This window comes from Aquarana catesbeiana, linkage group LG03 (genome assembly GCF_042186555.1).
Source record: "Aquarana catesbeiana isolate 2022-GZ linkage group LG03, ASM4218655v1, whole genome shotgun sequence".
In the NCBI taxonomy this organism is placed as follows: domain Eukaryota; kingdom Metazoa; phylum Chordata; class Amphibia; order Anura; family Ranidae; genus Aquarana; species Aquarana catesbeiana.
In genome coordinates, this window is record NC_133326.1 from 566136156 (window position 1) to 566160547 (window position 24392).

Below are 24392 nucleotides of genomic sequence, written 5' to 3' on the forward strand. Positions count from 1 at the left end.
ATTTTGGGGTACGACGATCGAAAGATGAGGAAACGGTGGTCCGACCTCAAATTAAAGGAGCACGAGCAGTACAGAAGGATCAGGAGAGTGCTGCAAAAAAGTAAGTAGTTGTCCTGTGTTCCTATTCTTTATTTTTCTAACGTTCGTGATGCTCCATGTGCTTTTCTTAACTGTTATACAGTTTAAAATAGCAACTTTCATGTTCATGGGCACATTATTCGTTCGTATGAAACATTGTTCGTTCGGCATAGAAAACACCATGTTTTGGACATATGCATTTGAATAAATTTTTGCTAGCCTACTTCTCTTCAAATAATTTTGGTGTCTAGATGGGTTGTTAACTAGAATGAAATGCAAACTAGATTCTGTGTAAGGAGGGGACACTCAGCAGCTGTTTACACATCTGGACACTGGAGCACTAGTGTGGGACACCAGAAAACCCTTTTTATTAGGGGTCCCACACAGGTGCTTCAGTGTATACTATAGGGGTGTCTCCATCTGTGAAGCTTGTACAAAACAGGTAAGTATTCAAGCTTGACAAAGGAAAAAAATATTTCTTCATCTTGCAACTCTGCCAAAACAGACAATCGTACCCCACTTCCAAGCAATATTTCATATTCCTATTTCTGTCATAAAATATCTGTGTGCTAAGTATATTTTTTTTTTTACATGGGGGAGAAAAGACTCGGAGGACACCACTCATCCGAGGAGACAACAGACCCCCCCACCTCATGAAGAAGGGGAAATCCCCCAAAGGCAACAGGAGGAGGAAGGCGACGTGGTGGAAATTGTCACCACAACAGGTGAGTGTCTGCGACCACAGGCTCAGGTAAGAGATGGATGCCGGCATATTTATAATACATGGTGTGTTTTTTTAAAGATATTTTTAGGTGATTGTGATGTTGTGGATGAAGGACATTTCACCAGTGAGAGTGCCCAAATCCTGATCGGGAAGATCATGGGGTGTAATAGGGACTTGGAAAACATCCAGAAAAACATCAATGATGTTAAAAATAAAATGAAGAACATCATTGATGTTTTAGGCAGAGTTTAAAACCCCTCAAAATGTCGTTTGCATTTCTTCCACAAAAAATTGTTGCACCTTTTTTTACATAGTGTCGAAAAGCCAAATTTTGAAAATACACACAGTGTGTCAACATGTGCTATCTGCCATCACGGGAGATCAATGTATGCGTTTTGTGGGTGCACCCCTTCCTCAATAATAAAGTAGCTGAGAGGAAGGGGTTGCACCCACAAAACACGTCCCTTGATCCCCCATGATGGCAGCTAGCACATGTTGACATTCGTGAATTTGTGTGCATGTTCAAAATTTGGCTTTTCCAGGGGTGACTTCACCCCATCTGAACGCAATATCAAACACAGTTTCTAAATACTCATGTCTGATATTGCCTTCAATTTCTAACAAAGTTGAACTTTGTAAGTTCCAGATTTGTGTATTTCTTGTTGGTTTTAAACATGCCTGTTATACCTTAAATGGACATTTTGACTTTTATTAATGTGACCCCAAAAATTGTTATACAACAAACATGTTGGTTTGTTTTAAAAACCTTTGATAAACGCACATGTGATTGTGCTTGTATTAAAAAGTTTGTTCATTAAGAAAGTGTGGATTCTTCTTTCAATGTTCCCCAAATTTTTTGGTGTTAAAATTGTTGGTTTCGGTGACAATGGGGGTTATTTCCTAAGGGCAAATCCACTTTGCACTACAAGTGCAGTTTCAGTGCAGTCTCAAGTGCACTTGTAGTGCAAAGTGTCTTTGCCTTTAGTAAATAACACCCAGCAATGCTTTCTAATTTTACACAATCACGCCATTTTCAGGACTCCCCAAATTTATGTCAGGGTCAGCTAAAAGAAAGACAAGCAGTAAATGTCAGCAAATATTTTAGTTGTTCAAATTTGTTTTTTATTTAACCAGTTCAATACAGGGCATTTTCACCCCCTTCCTTCCCAGACCAATTTTTAGTTTTCAGCGCTGTCGCACTTTAAACGACAATTGCGTCGTGCGACGTTGTACCCAAAAAAAATTGACGTCTTTTTTCCCCCACAAATAGAGCTTTCTTTTGGTGGTATTTGATCACCTCTGCGGTTTTTATTTTTTGCGCTATAAACAAAAGAAGAGCGACAATTTTAAAAAAAACACAATATTTTTTACTTTTTGCTATAATAAATATCCCAATTTAAAAAAAAAAAAAAATTTTTTCCTCAGTTTCGGCCGATACGTATTCTTCTACATATTTTTGGTAAAAAAAATCGCAATAAGCGTATATTGATTGGTTTGCGCAAAAGTTATAGCGTCTACAAAATACGGGATAGATTTATGGCATTTTTAAAAAAAATATATTTATTTATTTTTTTTACTAGTAATGTCGGTGATCACGATTTTTTTCCGTGACTGCGACATTATGGCGGACACATCGGACACTTCTGACACATTTTTGGGACCATTCACATTTATACAGCGATCAATGCTATAAATTTGCATTGATTACTGTATAAATGTGACAGGCAGTGAAGGGGTTAACCACTAGGGGGACACAAGGGGTTAATTATGTTTCCTAAGGGAGTGATTCTAACTGTAGGGGGAGGGGACGCACAAGGGGAGGAGACCGATCAGTGTTCCTCTGTACTGGGAACACAGATCGGTCTCCTCTCAACTGACAGGACCAGCCCGGTTAACGGGCAATCGCGGGTGCCCTAGGCGGCCGGGAAGCCCAGGCCGTCATATGACGTCCACCCAGGATGGGAGATCCCATCTGTGGACGTCATTTGTCTATGGCCGGGTAGCGAAGTGGTTGAAAAATGTCTCAGACATTATCTGGCATATTGATGGCCCCCCTACCCGCAAAGTATTCCATGTATCTTAGACGGACCTCGCGGGCACTCAGGGGGGCAAGCCAGGACGGCCAGCTTCAAGCGCCGTCAGGGTTGGTTCATTTACATGAATTCCAGATTCAGGCCCAACTGAGGCAGCATAGTTCACAGAATTTCTCCTTAAAAAGTTGTGGTGAACACAGCAAGCCAGGATGATATGATTGAGTTTATACTCCGCCATATGTATGGGTGTAAGAAATAGGCGGAACCGGCTGGCCATTATTCCAAACGTGTTCTCCACCACTTTTCTGGCTCTGGCTAGCCGGTAATTAAAAACCCTCTGGTCCGGGGTGAGGGTCCTCATAGGGAATGACCGCATAAGATGGTCCCCCAGCGCAAACGCTTCATCCGCAACAAAGGCGAATGGGAGTCCTTCTGCTTTGTCTTCTGGAGGTGGCAAGTCCAAGCTGCCATTCTGGAGACGCCTGTAGAACTCCATCTGGGTGATGACTCCACTATCTGACATCCGGTCATTCTTCCCCACGTCCACATACAGGAACTCATAAGTAGTCGACACCACCGCCAACATCACAATACTATTGAACCCCTTGTAGTTGTAATATTATGACCCAGAGTTGGCAGGTGGGACAATGTGGATGTGTTTCCCATCAATTGCCCCTCCGCAGTTAGGAAAGTCCCATCACTGGGCAAAGTGGGAGGCCACAGTCTGCCATTCCTGTGGGTTGGAAGGAAACTGTGGAGTCAAACAAGAATAAAAAAATAATCTTTTTGCACATAAACAGGGAAAGCAGATTAGACACAAACATTCTTGGCCAACATCAGTATAACATTTATTTTAGGGACTATTGAAAGACAAAGGTCTAAGGTCCACCTATCAGATTGGTAGGAATTGGGGTGGGGATAAATGGCAAGTCCCTGGGGTATTGGACAGTTCATTCAATCTAACAGAGAAATCCTGGAGCATAGATGTCAATCTCACAATAGCATCTATTCCTATCCCCGATGGACTCTTCCAATACTCGACCAGGCAGAAAGTAATGTAAAATACCCTTACCGGACGTGGTGGACTCACAGGCCGTTGGCGGTGAGTCTTACGAGCTTGCACCGTTAAGTACGGTAAGGTTACAGCTGTCCTTGGTCCCTGGCAAGAGGGTCCTGGAAGGGTCCCCGATCCTGAGCGGTACCACGGATTCGTCCTCCAGCAATCGTTTGGGTCTCATACAATTGAGACAGAGGAAAAAGGAGAAAAAAGGCTCCACATAGTGTAAATTCCGGATTACCAGGAAATTTTATTGTATTATAAAAAAGTTCCAATAAAAATTCGGGTAAAAGCAAAGTTCATACAAACGAAAAAAGATATGTTTAGCGCAGTAGACAGATGGTTGAGGTAGCGTCATACACCCGACGCGTTTCGTCTGCAAAGACATCAACTGGGGACGAGTGCAAGCTCGTAAGACTCACCGCCAACGGCCTGTGAGTCCACCACGTCCGGTAAGGGTATTTTACATTACTTTCTGCCTGGTCGAGTATTGGAAGAGTCCATCGGGGATAGGAATAGATGCTACTGTGAGATTGACATCTATGCTCCAGGATTTCTCTGTTAGATTGAATGAACTGTCCAATACCCCAGGGACTTGCCATTTATCCCCACCCCAATTCCTACCATATATGTTGGTGTTTGATCTGAGGGTCTGGGATTATTTTTACTGTGTACATTGTTTTATACCATACAGCATGTTGCTAGTAATGGTTTTCTTAGATCACTTGATTTTTTAACTGGTCCAGTGTTTTTCCTGCGAGGTCTAGCAGGACCTAGTATTTGATATAGACACAGGTGTGTTACATAATATATTTCACATTGTTGTTGATTGGCACATTATAGCGCTACACTTTTTCTTTCTTTCATTAATTTATACAATTAGTCTAATTGGTGGTTTTGGCTGCTTGATGTTTGTTTGGTTGGCGCAGCAGATTTTCCTTAATTTATTCCACCTATCAGATTACTCCCCCCCCCCCCCCCATGCGCCATTTTAGTAATTTTATGGGGGGGTAATGTTTTTCATCTTCATCTTCATTGAGAGATGAATGCCTAAATAATGTGTATTACTTTGGCCAGCCCCTCCTTACTTACACTATTGGCAGCCCACTGGACAGGTAAGAAGTGTCATAATACAAAGATATAAATACACACTGTACACATTTTAGCACATTTTTAGATTCTGCTATTACCTATCAAGATAATAATAGAATACAAAAACTTCAAACAGTACCATTTAAAAGTATTCAGGCAGGCCCTTGCACTACATGCTTTGGGGAATTCATCCATAAATCTGACCACAAAAGAGGTGGGTATAGTGTGTATGGGTTTGGCAAAGTCAGCATATAGATGATTGAGGATAGATAAAGGATTGCTATCAGCTGAGTTAGCAGTTGGGGGGAGGGAGTGTTACGAATGATTTTGTGAACCCAAAAAAAAAAGCCTCTGGCACTCTGCCTGAATTTCAAACACACATCACAATTTTTAACATTTTAGGGGGTATATAGGGTAAAGCACTACTATGGAGCTGGCAACATACATTGTTAAGTGACTACATGAGGTGGATATAGGCCCAGGAGAGCATGCTGGGGAGGTTAGTGAAGGCAAATATGTATGAAGGCCCCAAAAAAATGAGTTAAAAATCCAGCATGCATGAGGACAAAGGGGACATTCACAGCATATTACAATCATGGTAATTAGGGAATGAGGAAAGAAATACAATACATTATCAAACATTATATACAATAAAATGTGATGTAAAAGGATAAAAATCTTACCTTAATATACTCCTTCTGCAGGACCTGGATGATGGCAGAACAGGTCTCCGGGATTATGATCCCCAGAGCCTGGGGGGAGATGCCTGTCGAGAACTTGAGGTCCTGCAGGCTTCTCCCCGTCGCCAAGTACCACAGGGTGGCGACGAGCCTCTGCTCTGGAGTGATGGCTTGCCTCATGCAGGTATCCTGCCTGCTGATATAGGGGGTCAGCAAAGCCAACAAACGGTGAAATACGGGGTCCGTCATCCTGAGAAAGTTCCTGAAATCATCAGGATTATTCTCACGGATCTCACGGAGCAAAGGCATATGACAGAACTGGTCACGCTGGAGCAACCAATTCTTAGTCCATGAACTCCTCCCCACCCTGTTCATGGACTGGGCTTGTGTCAAGGTAAGGACCCCAACACCAAGCCCCCGCACAGCACGAACTCTACGAGGAGTACGTATATGCAACATGGCTAGAAAACGGTCGGCTGCTCAGAACGAAGTAACAGAACGCACTGAAGAACGGCAAGGCCTGTGAAGAGCAACCTGAAAATCAGTAACAAATGAACAAGAACACAATGACAAGTCAATTGTACTGGCTGCATGCACTGAAGACCAGATACTAACCCACAAGCATAAACTGAACAGCAGAAAACGATCTGAAAGGCACGCGTCTGAAAAAGCGCAAATTGTCTCTCACCAAACTTTTACTAACACGAGATTAGCAAAAGGAGCCCAAAGGGTGCCACGCTTAGTACTGACCTGCCCTTTTATAGTCTCGTCGTACGTGGTGTACGTGACCGCATTCTTGGCGATTGAAAATTCCGACAACTTTGTGCAACCGTGTGTATGCAAAACAAGTTTCAGCCAACATCCATCAGAAAAAACCTACGGATTTTGTTGTCGGAATGTCCGATCAATGTCCGATCGTGTGTACGGGGCATAAGCACCTCTGCTAGTGTTAATGGATTGTCTCATCTCTGTAATTGCAACAAAGCTTATTCTGTTCAAAAACAACAGACTAATGCCGCGTACACACGAGCGGAATTTCTGACAGAAAGAGTCCGATGGGAGCTTTTCATCGTATATTCTGACCGTGTGTATGCCCCATCGGATTTTCTCTGTCGAAAATTCAGACTGACTTAGATAGAGAGCATGTTCTATATTTTTCCAACGGAACACATTACTATCGGAAAAAACGCTCGTCTGTATGCTGTTCCGACGCACCAAAAACGACACATGCTCTGAAGCAAGTACGAGATGGAAGCTATTGGCTACTGGCTATTGAACTTCCGTTTTCTAGTCCCGTCGTACGTGTTGTACATCACCGCGTTCTAGACGGTCGGAATTTGGTGTGACTGTGTGTATACAAGACAGCTTGAACGGAATTCCGTTGGAACGCCGTCGTAAAAACCTTCAGAGTTTATTCCGACGGCAAAACCAGTGGTGTGTACAGGGCATTACTGGCCAGATCATCAGATGACAATAGAAGAAAGAAAGCCTAAAAAGAAAAATGAATGCAGCTATCACATCTAAGAATTAGTAAACGGCAATATATTAAATGTTTGCTTTTGGGTTTAATACTGCTTTTATGTAGCTCATTAACATGTTCACTTTAAATACCCAATCACTTGAAGGGGAATCTTTTCCCCCGAACTTATATATCAAGCAAGGAGAATGAACAAAGTCTAATTAGACTAAGTGGTTATTGTCTCAGGTGACAAAATGGTCACCTCCACATTAAGGGAGACCAGGGCTAGACTGAAGAAGAAACTCTCCACACGATGTTACCATTTCCATCTAGATTAGCAACAATGGATATAACACTAATTAGAAGATGTCACATTGCATCAGCCAGTATTCTGGGTTCAGCATTCCTTCAGTGTCAGTAACCAAGAAGTATCATACAGAATTACAAAACCACCACATGCACACAGCCTGTACACAGAAGGATATTCAGTGACACAGACATGCAGGATTAATAAACTCCAACCATCACACGCACATCCAACTGCTCTAGAAGGCACCATGCTATACTGTATTTGTCACTTTAAAGTGTATGTATCTCTTTGTTAGTATGTTTGGCATCATTCCTCACTGTTTGAAATGGCTGCAACGTTTCTTACCTGGGGATTCTGGCAGTAACATCACTTCCTGACAACGCTAAGCCACTAACCTAGAAATTTGCAGCATGCAGAAATGCTGTCAGCCTGTCATTTGCATTCCTTCAGCTGGTTGTTGGACTTCCTGTTATGTCTATCGGATAGGCAGCCCAACCACCAACTAAAGGATCATCTTAAAAGCTGAGCTTTGCCTATAAGCTCATCGGCCTTTACATATCTAGATCTATTCATTGCGTGGAGCTGTTTGGTTTATTACAGATTAAATTTAAGGGGGACGTAGAACACAACAATATAGAAATATATCTTATATACACTAATCACTACAATTAGTTTAGAACACGTGTAGAGACTAATGCCGTGTACACACGGTCGGATTTTCCGACGCAAAATGTTCGCTATGAGCTTGTTGTCGGAAAGTCCAACCACGTGTATGCTACATCGAACATTTGCTGTCAGAATTTCTGCCAGCAAATGTTTGATAGCAGGTTCTCAAATTTTCCGCCAACAAAACTTGTTGTCGGAAAGTCCGATCGTGTGTACACAAGTCCGTCGCACAAAAGTTCACGCATGCTCTGAATCAAGCAGAAGGAGTCGCACTGGCTATTGAACTTCCTTTTTCTCGTCTCGTCGTACGTGTTGTACGTCACCTAGGTCACCTACGTCACCTTCTTGACGCTCGGAATTTCCAACAAGATTTGTGTGACCGCGTGTATGCAAGACAAGTTTGAGCCAACATCCTTCGGAAAAAATTTTGTTGGAAAATCCAATCGTGTGTACGCGGCATAAGTGTTAGCTGTCATAGGAATTAAAGGGTATTTACTAAAAGGGTTCAAAGGAAAGACAGTCAATGTAAAACAAGAGGTTTTGTAGTGAGTGCAACATTGAGCCTTGAACCTTCGCCACCTGGTGGTCAGTAAACGCAGCTCAGGCCACGCTGTGATACACGCCTTCATCAGGAGTGCTTAAATGGACTTCAGCACATTCAGCCTGTGCCTGAACTAATGCTAGCCATACACTAAACATAAAATCGTTCCAAAGCACTTTTGCAAAACAGAAAAGTGCTCACGTCTACCATCATGTAGTGACAAACTTTTCGAAAGATAAAACTTTCAATGGACATAAATTAATCGGTTTATCATTTGATTTGTTCAAATAGATGGGAAGTGACAAAATATATTTGACCTTTCCACTTCCCTTCCTGTGTATTCCTGCACTACACTACCCAGAGGAACAAGAATTTGTTACGTATAGATCCTTTTTTGCCTCTTCGTCACTATGTGCCCTGCTAGATCAATGTACATTTTTTTGGTGTGTGGACAAAAGGTCATTGAGTCAGAATTATTTGTTTCTTTTAATTAAGTATTTTACTTCCAGGTTACTGTTTTCTTGCACATGTGCATTAAAAAAATCGAACAATTTTTACAAAGCATTAAACACATAAACTCTTAATTCGATTTTTCAGTTTGGAAAATATGAAAACGATTATCATTTTTCACCCAGTAATTATTCAAAAATCCAACAAATGTATTAATTGATAGAATTTCATATGATTTTTCATTTGGTGTATGGCTAGCATTAGGCTCTGTCTGTCTGATACCTGTCTGGTCATTTATATATGGCAGTGGCAATGTAACAGAAGTTCTAACGCTCTACCCTTCTTTTAAAACCTACAGAAATGTTTTGGCTCTAGTTGGGTTTTATGATGCAGGAAAAGCCACAAAACCTTTGACAGCACTCTAGACTCTGACAATTCGCCACATTCTGGTTTTACTGTACTATCATCAAGCAAGAAATGCCACCGCCTCTGGAGGAAGAATAATAGTTATCAGAATTAGGCACTATCACCCAAGTGATCAGCGCTGAGACTGACAGAGGAACTTGGCAATTAGCAGCAGGAGCGCTCTTGTCATTAATCTTATGTAATAAAACTTTCCCTGGACAGTGCCATTAAGCACTTATAATCGCCAGTCACTGTAGTGTCAGGGGGTGGAAATGTGTTCCCCTTGTGTCAGGTGCCCACACACGCTACAATCTGATTTTGAGATTTTATTTTGATCTATTTTTTTAAGCTATCCCTTCAAAAATATTCTTTTGGACATAGTTTTTTTTTTATTTAACTAGAAGATAAAGATGTATGGTACCAGCAAAAAAATGGAGTGATGGAGGCAGTAAATCAACAGAACTTGAATAAACACATGACAAAGGCCTACAGCCATGGCACTGGATCTTCTCCCACTTCTATTCAAATATAAGCAAAAGCGTGACAGAATGCACAGCAAGTAGGCCACATGACAGTGGATGACCCCATTGGCCTGGGTGCTAACAGTCCAAACAGTATGTAAATGCCTGCATGCAGTCATTATTTCCAAACTCACAAAGGATGTGGAGGGGCCAGGAGGAATAAGCCACACAATCTTCCACTGCATTTACTACATCCAAACAAGCTTGGAATGTCAAGGAAAAGGGAGTACCCACAATGCAACAGTGACAAGGCCACATCACCAGGAAAGAGAAGGTGCTGCTGGGTTAGTCCCTAGTGGGATCATGCGACTGCTGTGACACTCAGATCATACATACGGGTGCTGTCCTGGGCATTGTCAGGGCAGATGAGCCGACAGTAGGTAGAGAGACCCTCACAGACAAAGAGTGACATGCAGTTACCTGAGGTTTCTTCACCTTAATGATCCAGCTAGGAGGGATGATGACAGCAGCATGGGCGCCCAAAGAGCATGGTTCTTCTATGTGATGGAGCAGAAAACACGTCACCTTGTTGTGAAACTAAAGGAGAAAAACAGGAGTAAGTACAACAATGAATACAAATTGGCTTTCAAATTAACTAACTCCAGCTTCACCGTAATACTGCTTATATTACTGTATTACACATGGCAAAATGTACTCAGTGGGGTTGATTTACTAAAACTGGAGAGTGCAAAATCTGGTGCAGTTGTGTATTGTAGCCAATCAGCTTCTAATTGCAGTGTGTTCAATAAAAGGGGTTGTAAACCCTCATTTTTTTTTTTAAATAACAAACATGTTATACCTCCACTGTGCAGTTCGTTCTGAGGTCCCTCAGCGGCGCTGGTGTCTCCTCCCCGCATCGAGTGTCCACGTTGGAGAAGGCTCTCCTGTGGTGGACACCCGTGCGGGCGCGCTCCAGTGCACTGCATCTGTGTCCATTCACACAGAATGCAGGACTCAGCCCTACCCCCTGGCGCCGTGTCATTGGCTTTAATTGACAGCAGCGGGGGCCAATGGCTACGCTGCTATCAATCTATCCAATTAGGACACGAGACACCAGCTAGAGCTGGTGTGCTCGTTCCTGGACGGAAGATGACAGCTTTCAGGTAAGTAAAATGGGGGGACTTGGGGGCTGCAGCACTACAGACGGTTGTTCACCTTAATGCATAGAATGTATTAAGGTAAAAACCATGAGGGTTTACAACCCCTTTAAGCGTTGACAAAAAAAATGAAAGCTGATGGGTTTCTTTGCAGATATACACCAGATTTTGCACTCCAGTTTTAGTAAATAAACCCCACTGTGTCCCCATTTGCAACATTTCCCACTACTTCCTGTCCCTAGGATCACACAGGAAGTGAGAGCAAATGTCATAAAGTGCCCACTGATTGGCAATTCAGGTCTGAGCACCGCATTCTGGAAGGATGTGTTTTTCTGCACCCTATCTGAAAGCAGCTGGTATTTTCAGAGGCTCCATCTGAATAGCTTAGTGGCAGAGAAACGTGGGAAAGGTGAGTATAAGGAAGTGGGGGGTTGGGCTGCTAAGAGTCTTTTTGAAGCTGAATTTTAAGCAGAGGCAAGCAGTGTAAACACCCAAGTCAGCCTCTTGCACTCCCCTGTAAAGCAGAGCTCAGACTGGGCGAGGGAGAAGCAGTACAGGAAGCAAGCCAGTTAATGTGCTACCAAGGGAGGCACATAGATAAGAGGAGATGCAGGGGACAGAAATATAAGCTCATCAATCTGCTGCTTCTTCTTTTACTGTCCAGTCACAGGCTGGGGAGGTTTAAGACCTGAAAAATCAAGCCTCCTGCATTGCCAAACAGTACTGTGCTGTGTGGCAAAGCTGTGTAAATCTCAGAACTGGATGGACAGAGATGCAAATCTATTGGCAGGTAAAACAGCTCCCCTCTAAGAATTTCATCTGTGTGTTCAGCTTTAAACAAAAACAGGGCAAAATATTTTCACAGAAGCCACATAAGCCAGCAGGAATAAAGTGTTGGCATAATGACGAGGAACATCTTTGTACATATTTGTACAGAAAGTGGCAGCCCTCGTATTCTATATATAGAGGGAGGAGGTGCACTGTGACTTTGCACAATGTTTTTTCTCAGTAAACAGCGATGTAATTACAACACACAAGGGCTGTGTGGGTATTCAGTGGGTTTTCTATGAGTAATAGCTGACTGGGGAACAGAGTGAGACTATCATTACACGGCATGGCCCATGTTAATTCCAGGTTACAGTTATCGCTCCCTCTGAGCAGCGTCTGGAAGACAGATGCTTTAAGTGCGTTCTTTTCTTGTACAGACATGATACTAATAATTCCGGCGGAAGTGTTTTCCTACCTTTCCTAGGCCAACTCCAACTACTTCTGTTGTTTATAGGATAAAGCTGAACTCCAGGATAAGCCACGATTGTCTAAGTACAAGAGGCATGTGTATTCCCATTTTAATCTCAGTGTGCTTTGTGTATTTATTCCAGACCTATACAGTAATGCAGTGTGAAACTTTCCCTCTCAGCAGGAGCTTCCTGTAATAAAGACCAGTCACTGCTGCTCTCTCTCCTTGTGCAGGGTGACTGGTCTTGTCCCTGCCCTTCCTCTAGTTAGCTGCAGGCAGACTGCAGTGGGTGGGGCCTGCTGAGTCCCTCCCTCAGCTCTGCTCTCTGCACAGGCTATGTGCAGCACAGTGATGATGCCACTACTACTTTTACAAGGTAATATCTGGTTTCGCAAAGCTATTTTGGTGCACATAAAAAAAGATGTATACCTTTTGTGGCTTTTGAGGAATACATTTTAATTAAAATTTGCATGCCTGTAGTTCACAATTATATTGGAACTATAGGCAAACAGAATAACAATCCTTTAGTCCAGATGTGTATTAATTTAGACATTATTGTATGTATTTTTAAATACTGCTATCACAACTGTCTGGGATATTATTTGAGATATACCTTTATATCATCCTCCCCCAACCCCAACACAGCAGAAATCATTCAGATTGAGAAGATTAACTATGTAATATAATGAGGATCTAATGCATGGTGCAAAGCTGCCAATTTTACATGGGCGGCTGGTGGGTTTATTTGGGGAGGGCGGCAAACAATCCACTCGCTGCAGAGTCAGTGATCTGTACCGATCATGGACTCTGTTCATTTATAACTATGTTTACTATGCTTCAGTTTATAAATGGAAAGGAAGCTCTGTACTTCTCCTTCAAAGGCGAAACATACCCTAATATTTCACCAGGTCACCCAACGGGGCTCCTAAAAAAATGTAAAATATATTAAAAAATAAAATTGTAAAAAAAAGAAATGAAATAAAATGGTAAAAAAAAAAGAAAAAAACTACTGACACCAGTGGCAGAACTACCAGGGTGGCAAAGGTCGCACTTGCGACCAGGCCTTGACATTCCGCCACCGTGGGGGGGCCCTGGCCAGGGGGGCCCTTTATAGTTTCTTGCACAGGAGCCCTGAAGGTTCTAATTATGCCTCTGTCCTCCACCCTGTACTGTACAATAAAGATTTTAAAAAATGAAGTCCAGTTGTGTGGGCATGACATGTATACTTAGAATAAATACTGTTAAGGCCATAACTTACCGCCAGCTTACACCATGAACAGCTGATAGCCACAATTTCTTTACTGTGGAATGAGAACTTCTGTTGAAAACCCTGTAATACAGGAAACAGAGACAAGCTTTAGTAGGTCCCTGACACAGGAAAGGAGTTTGTGGTTGTAGCCAGAGTCTGTTACAAGTAAGCTGTCTCAACAAGAAATTTCATTAAATCCACCTTTCTTGAGCTATACTGCGCTGTCACATTCTCCAGTGTTCAATCATCCAAGAAGACATCAATCAATAAAATCAATCAATTAGAGATCAATGTTTTATTAGTGCCAAGCCCTCCTTCAGTGATTATAGCCTGTTGTGATGAAAACCTCTTTAGCACTGGTCGATCCCCATTGACTTGAGTAGAGCAATATATTGAGACTGGAGATCCAGTGGCAGCATGGCTGCTTTGAAACTTCTTGGTCCACCTGCCTACTTGATAGACTATAAATGGGCATCATTATGCTGTTGAAGTTGTTTTCACTTCCTGCTGCTTCTATGAAAAATGCTGGAGGTATAAAGTACAAACCAGCAGCAAGGTCCATAACCTTGTCATTACAGCTAAAACCTAGCTTGTTCCTGTTAGTGCCAAAGCCCTGCCTGACCCTTCATTTCTCATACACATTCCTATTGGCCAGTGGCCCAACCCCATCATAGTAATGGGCCAGTAAGAATGTGTGTGTTGGGGAAGGAAGGGAAGGAGGTAGCGGCATGTTCTGCCACTATCCAGAGGTGCTGGAGCTTTGCCTATTGGAACGGCCAAGAGTCTAGCCATACTAGGAACATTTGGAAGGCTGCTGAAGGTATATGCACCTCTGGGTGCCCTCACCTGTAGAAGCTTACTTTTTTATGATAAAGTCTCTGTTATTGCCTAAGCAACTCTCTCCTCAAGATCACGGTGACTGAAACATATTATGTTGGCAGAACTGTACAATGCAACTGTGCCCAATAGTATATATTTATTGCACATATTTATATATCGCCAGCAATTTATGTAGCGCTTTACATATATATATATATATATATATATATATATATATATATATATATATATATATTGTACATTCACATCAGTCCCTGCCCTCAAGAAGCTTACAATCTAAGGTCCATAACTCACATTCATAAATACACATACTAGGATCAATTTAGACAAAAGCTATTTAACCTACCAGAATGTCTTTGGAGTGTGGGAGGAAACTGGAGTACCTGGAGGAAACTAATGCAGGCACAGGGAGAACTTACAAAACCTGTGCAGGTAGTACCATGGTTGGGATACAAACAGGGGCGGACTGACCATTCGGGCACTCGAGGCACTGCCCGAGGGCCCCATGCCACTAAGGGGCCCCATCAGGGTTGACAGCCTTAATAAAGCCCAGGGACAGTATGTAAAAATCTGTGGTTTTTTAAAAATCCCAAGATTATAGCTGCCCCGCCTCTCCAGTACCTTTTCAGTGTGTGTATGTGTATTCTGTGTGTGTATACTGTGTGTGTATATTGTGTGTGTATACTATATGTGTGTGTGTGTACTGTGTGTGTATACTGCATGTGTGTGTATACTGTGTGGCCCCATAATCTATTGCCTGGGGGCCCCATAATCTCCTATTGCCTGGGGGCCCCATAATCTCCTATTGCCCGGGGGCCCCATAATCTTCTCCTATTGCCCGGGGGCCCCATAAGTTGTCAGTCCGCCTCTGGATACAAACCAACTACTCTAGTGCTAACCAGGCAGAAGTGCTAACCACTTATATAGAATAGTATAGAACCTTCTACTGTTAGTCAGATTTTTTGTGCAGGGGGTTCTGGATGATGATATAAAGATAGATCTCAAATCATTATAATGGTAGTATTTTAATTCATAATCCAATATACTGGGCTAGTGTTTATTTATATTTATTTATTCATCACAAGCAGATAAACGGTGGATCGCTTCCCCACATGGCTGACAAGCAGTAGAGCACAGAGGAAACAACAGACATCACTGTCATGGGCCAATCACAGCTGGCCCTCCCCTCCATCCCAGGTGCCTGCGTGGGACTGTTTGTGACATCACTTGGGAGGGACAAGAGAGGAGGGCGGGTGGGAATAAGCTCAAGAGATATGCAAGGCCGGTGCTACCACTAGGCTAACTAGGCAGCCGCCTAGGGCACACTGCTGCCTAGGGCGCCTGGCCACTGGTGTTCCTACTCTCTTCTCTCTGCAGAAAGCAACCAAGTCTCAGCATCAGCAGGCAGCCGCCCCTCCGTTCGCACATAGTGTCAAAGGCGCATCGGTGGTGGAGGACTGTGTCTGTCCCGAATGAATGGAAGCAAGCAAACATTCATTGATGGGTGCTGATGAGGCTGCATTTGATGGGCACTGGTGAGGCTGCATTTGATGGGCACTGGTGAGGCTGCATTTGATGGGCGCTGGTGAGGCTGTATTTGATGGGCACTGGTGAGGCTGCATTTGATGGGCACTGGTGAGGCTGCATTTGATGGGCACTGGTGAGGCTGCATTTGATGGGCACTGGTGAGGCTGCATTTGATGGGCGCTTCATTAAAAAGGTGGGGTATAGATGGGCAGGGCAAAGGGGGTGGAGTCAGAGGTGGAACCAATGGGGAGGGGGGGCGGCAAAATGAGGTTTCGCCTAGGGTGTCAAAAATCCTTGCACCAGACCTGGAGATATGATCCTATCCAGCAGCTTCTCTGAGCTACTCTGCATGAGGAAAACCACTATAGGACCCAGTATTGTGCACTCCAGTTTCCAGTTTTTTTCAAAAAATACCCACCAGCTGCCACTGGGACTATACCTGCCCTGCATAATGTGTGTTGAAATGGCCACTTGTCCCCCGGAAGCCCATGTGACAGGATGACAATGCAGGAACACAACTGGGAGACAGTGGCAGAGTATTGTCATACTACAACAGGAAGTGCCTGCACAAGGACCTTCATGACAGGATTGCCAAACCGCCGCAGTACATTTACTGCGGCAGTTCGGCTCGTATAGGCAAAATCACGTACCTGTCGCGGCTTGTAATAGAATACATTCTAGCCAAAAGTTATGAAGAAATTAAATTTTTTTTATTGGATATGATTTATAGCAGAAAGTAGAAAATATTGGGGTTTTTAATTTTTTCTAAATATTGCAAAAAAAAAAAAACTCAGTGATTAAATACCGCTAACAGAAAGCTTTATTTATGTGAAAAAGATTGAATAAGATTTGTTTGCGTACAGCACTGCATATGTGCAGTGCTGAACTGCAAAAATGGTCTGGTCATGACGGGGGTAAAATCTTCCGGAGCTGAAGTGGTTAAAGAAAGCTGTGAATTTAAATATATTGAAAATAACTTATGAAATTGCATTAACATGTTAAAGGTTACAGTATATGAAATTTTAGTCATCGTGTTTAGTGGGATCTCAGTCTTTTGAGGCAAGATTCACGCAGCTTTCACCCATGATTCACACATTTTACTAAGGAATTTAATGTGTGAAAATGTGTGAAAGTTGTGTGAAAACATTTATAGACCCTTTAAGGTCTCATGACACAATAAATCAGTTCATTAAAAATGACCTTAACATTATGAAACGTAACTCAAACAAACAAGGTTATAAATACAGATTATTTCTTCAACAAAAATCATGTTTTTCAGGAAATGACAAATCTAATTAATGTTAGCGCTCTCATCGCTGCAGATAAAACAATATTATAAGGCCAAGCGGTGCACTCAGAGTGATCACTCAATGCTCAGCGTCTGCCTTAATAAAAAAAAACGAAATTTAAAATTCCATTTTTTACATTGTGGCAAACTGAAAAGTTCCAAAGGACTGGTGCCAAAAAATACAGTGTTTTTGCACTGCAAGACATGTCACCATTTAGTTAAAGGGGTTTCCTGTTTTAATCAGAAGCAGTCGGCTTCCAGTTCCTACCCAGCTGTAAAATACAGCACTGAGCCCAATTCATACTTCAACAAAAATTATTCTGTTGTTAGGGTCTCCCTGTGCTTGGGAGGGGCGCTGGTAACTTATATGTAAAATCAGTCACTAAAATCTCATATAAACTTTGAAAAAGAAATTCAATATATATATTTTTTTAATCTCAAAAACCTGCAATTAAATACAGTATCTCACAAAAGTGAGTACACCCCTCACATTCACAACTCCTTTGCAGCACTACTAAGCGGGAGGCAGAACTTGCATAGATAGCAAATATGGCTGCCCCCTTCAAAACTTGTGATTACAAACTATGCAGGAAAAAATATTTGAAGTTGTGCTCCAGGCAAGTAATAAAATAACAGCAGTGATCACAGTTATATTTTATTTTAAAATCCAATATGTTTATTGTAATTACAGCTAGTGAAAGTACAGTGAATTTAACTTTATTTAAGTGTCTTGCAATCTTTTATATGGAAGAACAATCAGGTGTGCTATATTCACATATTCTAACATCTAACATGCGTATAAGAGGTGAGGGAAGAGAGATAACCACATCAATCTGTTGCTGCTCCATCACTACCCAATAACAGGCTGGGGTCAGAGCTTTGTTGTTTTAAAGAGGTTGTTAAGCTGATTTTTTTTTAAATAACAAACATACTCACCTGTTCTGTGCAATAGTTTTGCACAGAGTGGCCCCATACTTCCTCTTCTGGGGTCCCCCACTAGCACTCTTGGCTCCTCCTCTACTCCGTGCACCACCATTGGAAGCTGTTTCCTATTGGTGCACACCTGTGGTCTCGATCCCAAGCCGGGCTGTGTTCATCTATAGACTTACACAGCCTGGCCTGGCCCCCTTCTCTCTATTCACGTGATTTTATTGACAGTAGCAGGACTGGTTGGACAGAATTTAAAATCCTTTGGCAGGTATAACACTTCATATATATATATATATATACATATATATATATATATATATATATATATATATATATATATATAACTTAATTTTGTTGTTTGTCTGTGGTTCATCTTTAAAAAATTCACACACATGAATAGGATGATTTAAATCAATTTGATCACATTCACAGACATACTGTATCACAAAAAAAACCATATCAAATACTGTGCTTTAGTTTCCCTTTATTTCAGTCTGCTGGAAATGACTGATAGCAAAAGGTTTTTTAGACTAATGGTTTTATCAAAATAGTTCTTCGGAAGAGAAGAAGAGACATGGGTAACAAAGCCTGATATGAAGAGAACAACTCAACATCATGAAAATATGGAACAGCAAGTGGGCAAAAGTGTGTCACATGAAAAGCAAACTGTTCAATAATAACTCAAAACTCATATACATTTTATACTCATGTAAAAAAAATCATAGCTTCTTTTTAAACCTTTGTGACTACAGGAAATCCTTCAAAGATAGTCTTGAGTAGTCTTGCCAGGGGAATGTTAGGATCCGCAATGGGGAATATGACACTAATGTGCCGACCGCAGTCAAAGAAAAACAATATGGTTAAAGATGAGAATGTTTATCACTGCTACTCAGCTCTCCTTCCTATTTTTAATCCCTTCTTCCAAGTTAAATATATCCCGCAGATCCCGGAGGATTTGCTGACAGAATAAGCACAGGATATGACAAGTGCTACACAAAGATAGTATTCATTTATTATGTTTTATGAAAATGTTTATACTTGGGACGGTGACGGTTTGTCCCATTATCTCGGTTTCAAATTTGAGCGTAGCATAAAAACTGAGAATTTACAGGAGAACTCTGACAAAGTGAAAAATCTACTTTTGGATAAACTGCGTCAAAGTTATAGGGCGTACACACGGTCGGACTTTGTTCGGACATTTCGACAACAAAATCCTAGGATTTTTTCCGACGGATGTTGGCTCAAACTTGTCTTGCATACACACGGTCACACAAAGTTGTCGGAAAATCCGATCGTTCTAAACGCGGTGACGTAAAACATGTGCGTCGGGACTATAAACGGGGCAGTGGTCAATAGCTTTCATCTCTTTATTTATTCTGAGCATGCGTGGCACTTTGTCCGTCGGATTTGTGTACACACGATCGGAATTTCCAACAACGGATTTTGTTGTCGGAAAATTTTATCTCCTGCTCTCCAACTTTGTGTGTCGGAAAATCCGATGGAAAATGTCCGATGGAGCCCACACATGGTCGGAATTTCCGACAACACGCTCCGATCGGACATTTTCCATCGGAAAATCCGACCGTGTGTATGGGGCATTAGAATTGGATGTCTCTTGACATAGAGGTAATCTATTGGGATAGTGTGGGAATGGTACTTAGCTTCTGGTTGCGGGAGTCATAGTTGTCAGAACAAGACTTTCAGCACCAAAAGCAAAGAAACAAATGTACTCTCTTTCCTGACCAGTACAGACAATAATTGAACACTCTCAAATAGGAGAGAGTTATGAGGAGCAAGGATGGAGGGGCCTGTGCTAGAGAATTCACTCCCCTGGAGTAGTCAAATTCCTCAGCAAGTTCAAAGCCACATTACAAATGAATAAAAAGTTGTTTATAAAAAGGAAAACACTACAAGTAAGCATTTAAAATACGTGATTTGTATGCATTCTACCAGCACTTTTTTAAGTTGGTGACAAGGTCTCTTTAAAGTACATCCTGTTAGTGACAGCAGTGGGCCATGTTTGTACAAAGTGGGTCGACATGGCTTCTTGCAGTTTCCACCACGGGCACATGTGATATTTTGAGAACACCCCAGATGATGTCTGACTGAGATGAAACGCGTCTGATTTACTGTCCTGTCTATGCCACTACAACTTGACTTTCTATGCCTTTGATGTTTTATTGAAATGTGAGTGATTTACTTTTTTTAAAAATACAGTTTATGTACGGTTTTACACTATGTTGAGTCTCCTATGGATTCATGTCCTAACGGAGTATTGATGAGAGGACTCCACACTCTGAAAGGTTCTATACCATTCCATTGGCTACGGTGGTTGCCGGCATTTGGCGATGATTCCAGTGAAGATTCCAGTTAAACATTCTTGACCCCTGCACTCTCTGCCTTATTCACTCCTGACGACTGCACTCTCTGCCTTATCCACTCCTGACCCCTGCACTCTCTGTTTTACCCACCCCTGCAGTCTGTGTGTTACACACTGCAGAGCATTCTGTGCTTTATGCACTCCTGAGCTATGCACTTTGCAGTACACATTCCTGAGCCCTGCACTCTCTGCGTTCACAATCTAGACCCCTGAATTCTCTGTGTTATGTACTCCTGTGCTCTCTGCATTACACACACCTGACTCCTGCACTGTCTGCATTATGCACTCTTGACCCCTGCACTTTCTCTGTTACCCACTCCTGACCCCAGCACTCTTTGTGTTATGCACTCCTGGACCCTGCACTCTGTGCAGTATGGATTGCTGAGCCCTGAACTCTCTGCAATAAGCACCGCTGAGCACTGCACAACCTGTGCTATGCACCCCTGAACACTGCACTCTCTGTGTACTGTACTCATGGCCCCTGCACTCTGTATGATACACACTTCTGACCCCTGCATTCTGTGCGATATGCACTTCTGTCCCCTGCACTCTCTGTGTTATTCACTCCTGACACCTCCACTCTGTGCACTATGCATTCCTGAGTACCACACTCTCTGCACTACTCACTCCTGACCGCATCACTCTGTGCCTTATACATTCCTGAGCCTTGCAATATAGACACTATGTTGTGCACTTCATATTCCTGACTACTGCACTCTGTGTGCTGGGTTGTATATGACATATTTCAGACCACAGCAATCTGTATGCTGGGCTTTTATAACATACTCCTGAGGGCTGCACATCAAATAATCCTGAAGTTTTTCTTTAAAGCGGACCTTCAGTCATGTTTACAACTTTCCATCTATTAAATCCTCTGCCCCCCATGTTTTAACTTTGGATAGTAAAACATATTTTTTATGCCAGTAAATACCTAATACAGCCCACTTCCTGTTTCTTGTCTGGTCATTAGCCTAGGCTTATGACATGATGCACATCTCTCTCTCTCTCTCTCTCTCTCTCTCTCTCTAGGAAGGGAGGGGGGGTGAGTCATAAGAGGGCCAATGAGAGCTGCAGGGCTGCAGAGCTGGAGCTGTGCCTCTGTGTGTCTGTATAAATCCAGGAAGTGAACAGGCAGCAGCTTCAGCTGCCCACAGTTAAAATGGATGCAGCCAGACTTATTGGAAGGTGATTTCTGCAGCATATTTGGCAAGTATAGAATCACAGTATATATAAAATCATCCCTGTTAAAGTGGAGGGCCATCCTGAAAAAAAAAAAAATTCACCAAAAATCCTAAAAAAAATAAAAAAAAAACATTTGAAAAACTTACCTAAACCCTTGTTGCTAGGCAGTCTTCCTAATTTGCCTCTTCCTATTCCGCGGCGTGTTCTGGTCCTTGGTGAGCGGCCCCGTTGTCTTCTGGGAACTGTGTGTGTTCCCAGAACACCACGGGGCCATTCACAGAGCGCCGCGCCGCTTGCGCGTGCGCAGTAGGAAACTGGCAGTGAAGCCGCAAGGCTCCACTGCCTGTTTCCCTTACCTAGGATGGCGGTGCCTGGACCCGAGAGCCGAGGGACGGGTCGGCCTCGGGCGGCCAACATCGCGGGCACCCAGGACAGGTAAGTACTTATTTAAAGTCAGCAGCTACAGTGTTTGTAGCTGCTGACTTTTAATTTTTTTTTTTTACGGCCGGAATCCCGCTTTAACATGTGGATATAAGCACTTCTGACAAAAATGTACATAGGCCTTAACACCTATTTACTGTCTTAACTCATCACCCTAACATTAGCATCACCTAACCTTGAACCCTATCCCTATCTCTAAATAATCCCCTGCAGCATATTTATCTTATCAGGCATCTGCTGCATCAGCTCCTTACCAGTCCTCTGCCAAGATACTGAAAACTACAGACCCTAGGTGAAAGAGGGGGTCTATATCTGCCAAACTGTAAATAGGGCTCATGATTATGTCATGAAAGGGTTATGTGTTATAAACCCTGACTCATTCTCCCCTGCAGGATTACAAAATATCTCCAAAATGAGGGAGGAGTTTTAGAATCCAAAAGGGGAGAACTCAGGCAAGAGCTGACAGCACTGTTTGGGACTGCAGTACAGCAGAGGGACTGTGTGGTCAGCTCTTTTCTGTACTTATCACAATTTTAAAGAGACAAAACATGGTGAAACAGGTATATAATGCTGGTATATAATACATACAGTTTTTTATTGTGCCCAATCATACAATATTATATGAGGGCTTGTAGCTATGTCTATTAGTACTGATAAGGAATATATGATAGTCCTCACTTACACTCTGAAGGGGCCAACCACAAGAAGTGGGATATTTGCAGTATGTGCAGCTGTCTTGGTAAGTGTCAGCAATCAAAGTATAAAGTTAAAAAGCTGGGACCAAGGCCACACACGAACAGGTGAACAGCCTACAAAAGAGAGGGGTTACTGGATCCAACTGTCCTTGATTTTGAGGAACTGCCCTTGATTTGGAATAAAGTCCCTCTGTCCCTCTGTCCCTCTTTCCTCCTCATTTGTCCCTCATTTCGGTCTGATCTATATCTTTGTATATAAAAGGCACTTTTTATCTTCCAAAAAGTGTGTCCCAGTGCTAAACCTTTCATCCAATTTCTAAATGGCTGCATTTGTAAATTTCAAAAGGCAGTGTAAAGAATTAGTAGTGGTAAAAAAAGCACTTGTGGGTTTAACTAATCTATTTTTTTGCATAATTCTCCTTTAAGGGGGCGTGGCATATTTTTGTTAATAGATGTCCCTCGTTCCTATCTCCAAACGTTGGGAGGTATGGTAGTCTGGTGTACAAGAAAACAACATTTACTATTATTACTAGCCTTAATGTTAGGGAGCCCATATCTAAAAACTGGTGTAAAGCAATAATCGGGTCGCTGTCCATGGTAACTACATTCTAGCTGCCATTTTTCTAAACCAGATTAAAAAACAAAAGCCAACATGGCTGCAATATTAAATACGTAGAAAGCAGCACTCCTGCAACAGAAGGCTGTGAATATATTCCTGTCCTATAGACGGTGATTACAAACATCTTCAAATGCTACAAAAGTCTTCAGCCAACACTTCCAAGAATGTTGAATCTATGCATCCCCTGGAACGCACTGTGGTTCTTCCCACTGACCCCTATATTACTACAAGACATGGTAGTGATTCAGGGGTGGGTGGGAGAAACCATTGAGCACTGCCAGGATGCAGGCAAACCATGCCTTAATGTAGCTGACTTTGTGCACAAGGGCACAGTCATATTAAAACAGGGCATTCACCAAGCTGTCGCCACAAAGTTGGTAGCAAACAATTAAAAACAAATGTCTTTGTATGCTGTAACGTTATTAGTACCCTTCACTGGAAACAACTGAACTCAGTAATTTAGAGGAGTGACCACATTCATTTGGCTATACAGTGTATTCAAATCACACAAACCTGAATCTGGGCCATAGGCCCTCGTTTCGGGCTTGGAGACTCAGCCCTCTCTGGATCTCCACGCTAGAAATACTCAAGTCCATTCCAACTGACATGGCCAATTATTGGTCCTTTAACTCTGACTCTGCAGCCAGGTGCCCTGTCTGGGATGCCTTTAAGGCGGTGGTTAGGGGTTCCTATATCTCATATAACAAACACTATAGATCCGTCGGGCTGGCCATGCAGGAGGCTCTCCAAAAAGTACTGGATGAGGCACGCTCCCATCATACGGGTAACCCGTTCCCTGAAACTTGTGGTATGCTGACGGATGCCCATCAGGCACTGCAGCTTCATATAGTGGATTTTACTAGGAAGCAACAATTGTACCTCTCTGCTCGT

At 42.5% G+C, this 24392-nt stretch overlaps 1 protein-coding gene across 11 annotated transcripts in view; it reads right to left on the bottom strand.

The window, feature by feature from the left end:
• DGKI (diacylglycerol kinase iota) overlaps positions 1-24392 on the bottom strand; it is a 466380-nt gene that overhangs the window by 206624 nt on the left and 235364 nt on the right. For 10 of the 11 annotated variants that reach the window (XM_073621819.1, XM_073621822.1, XM_073621821.1 and 7 more), the window contains 2 exons: positions 13609-13680; positions 10437-10553 (listed from right to left, as the gene is read on the bottom strand). In XM_073621819.1, coding sequence (XP_073477920.1) covers positions 10437-10553; positions 13609-13680 — 189 coding nt within the window. The remainder of the gene's footprint in view (positions 1-10436; positions 10554-13608; positions 13681-24392) is intronic. The other variant, XM_073621812.1, reaches the window with a different exon arrangement.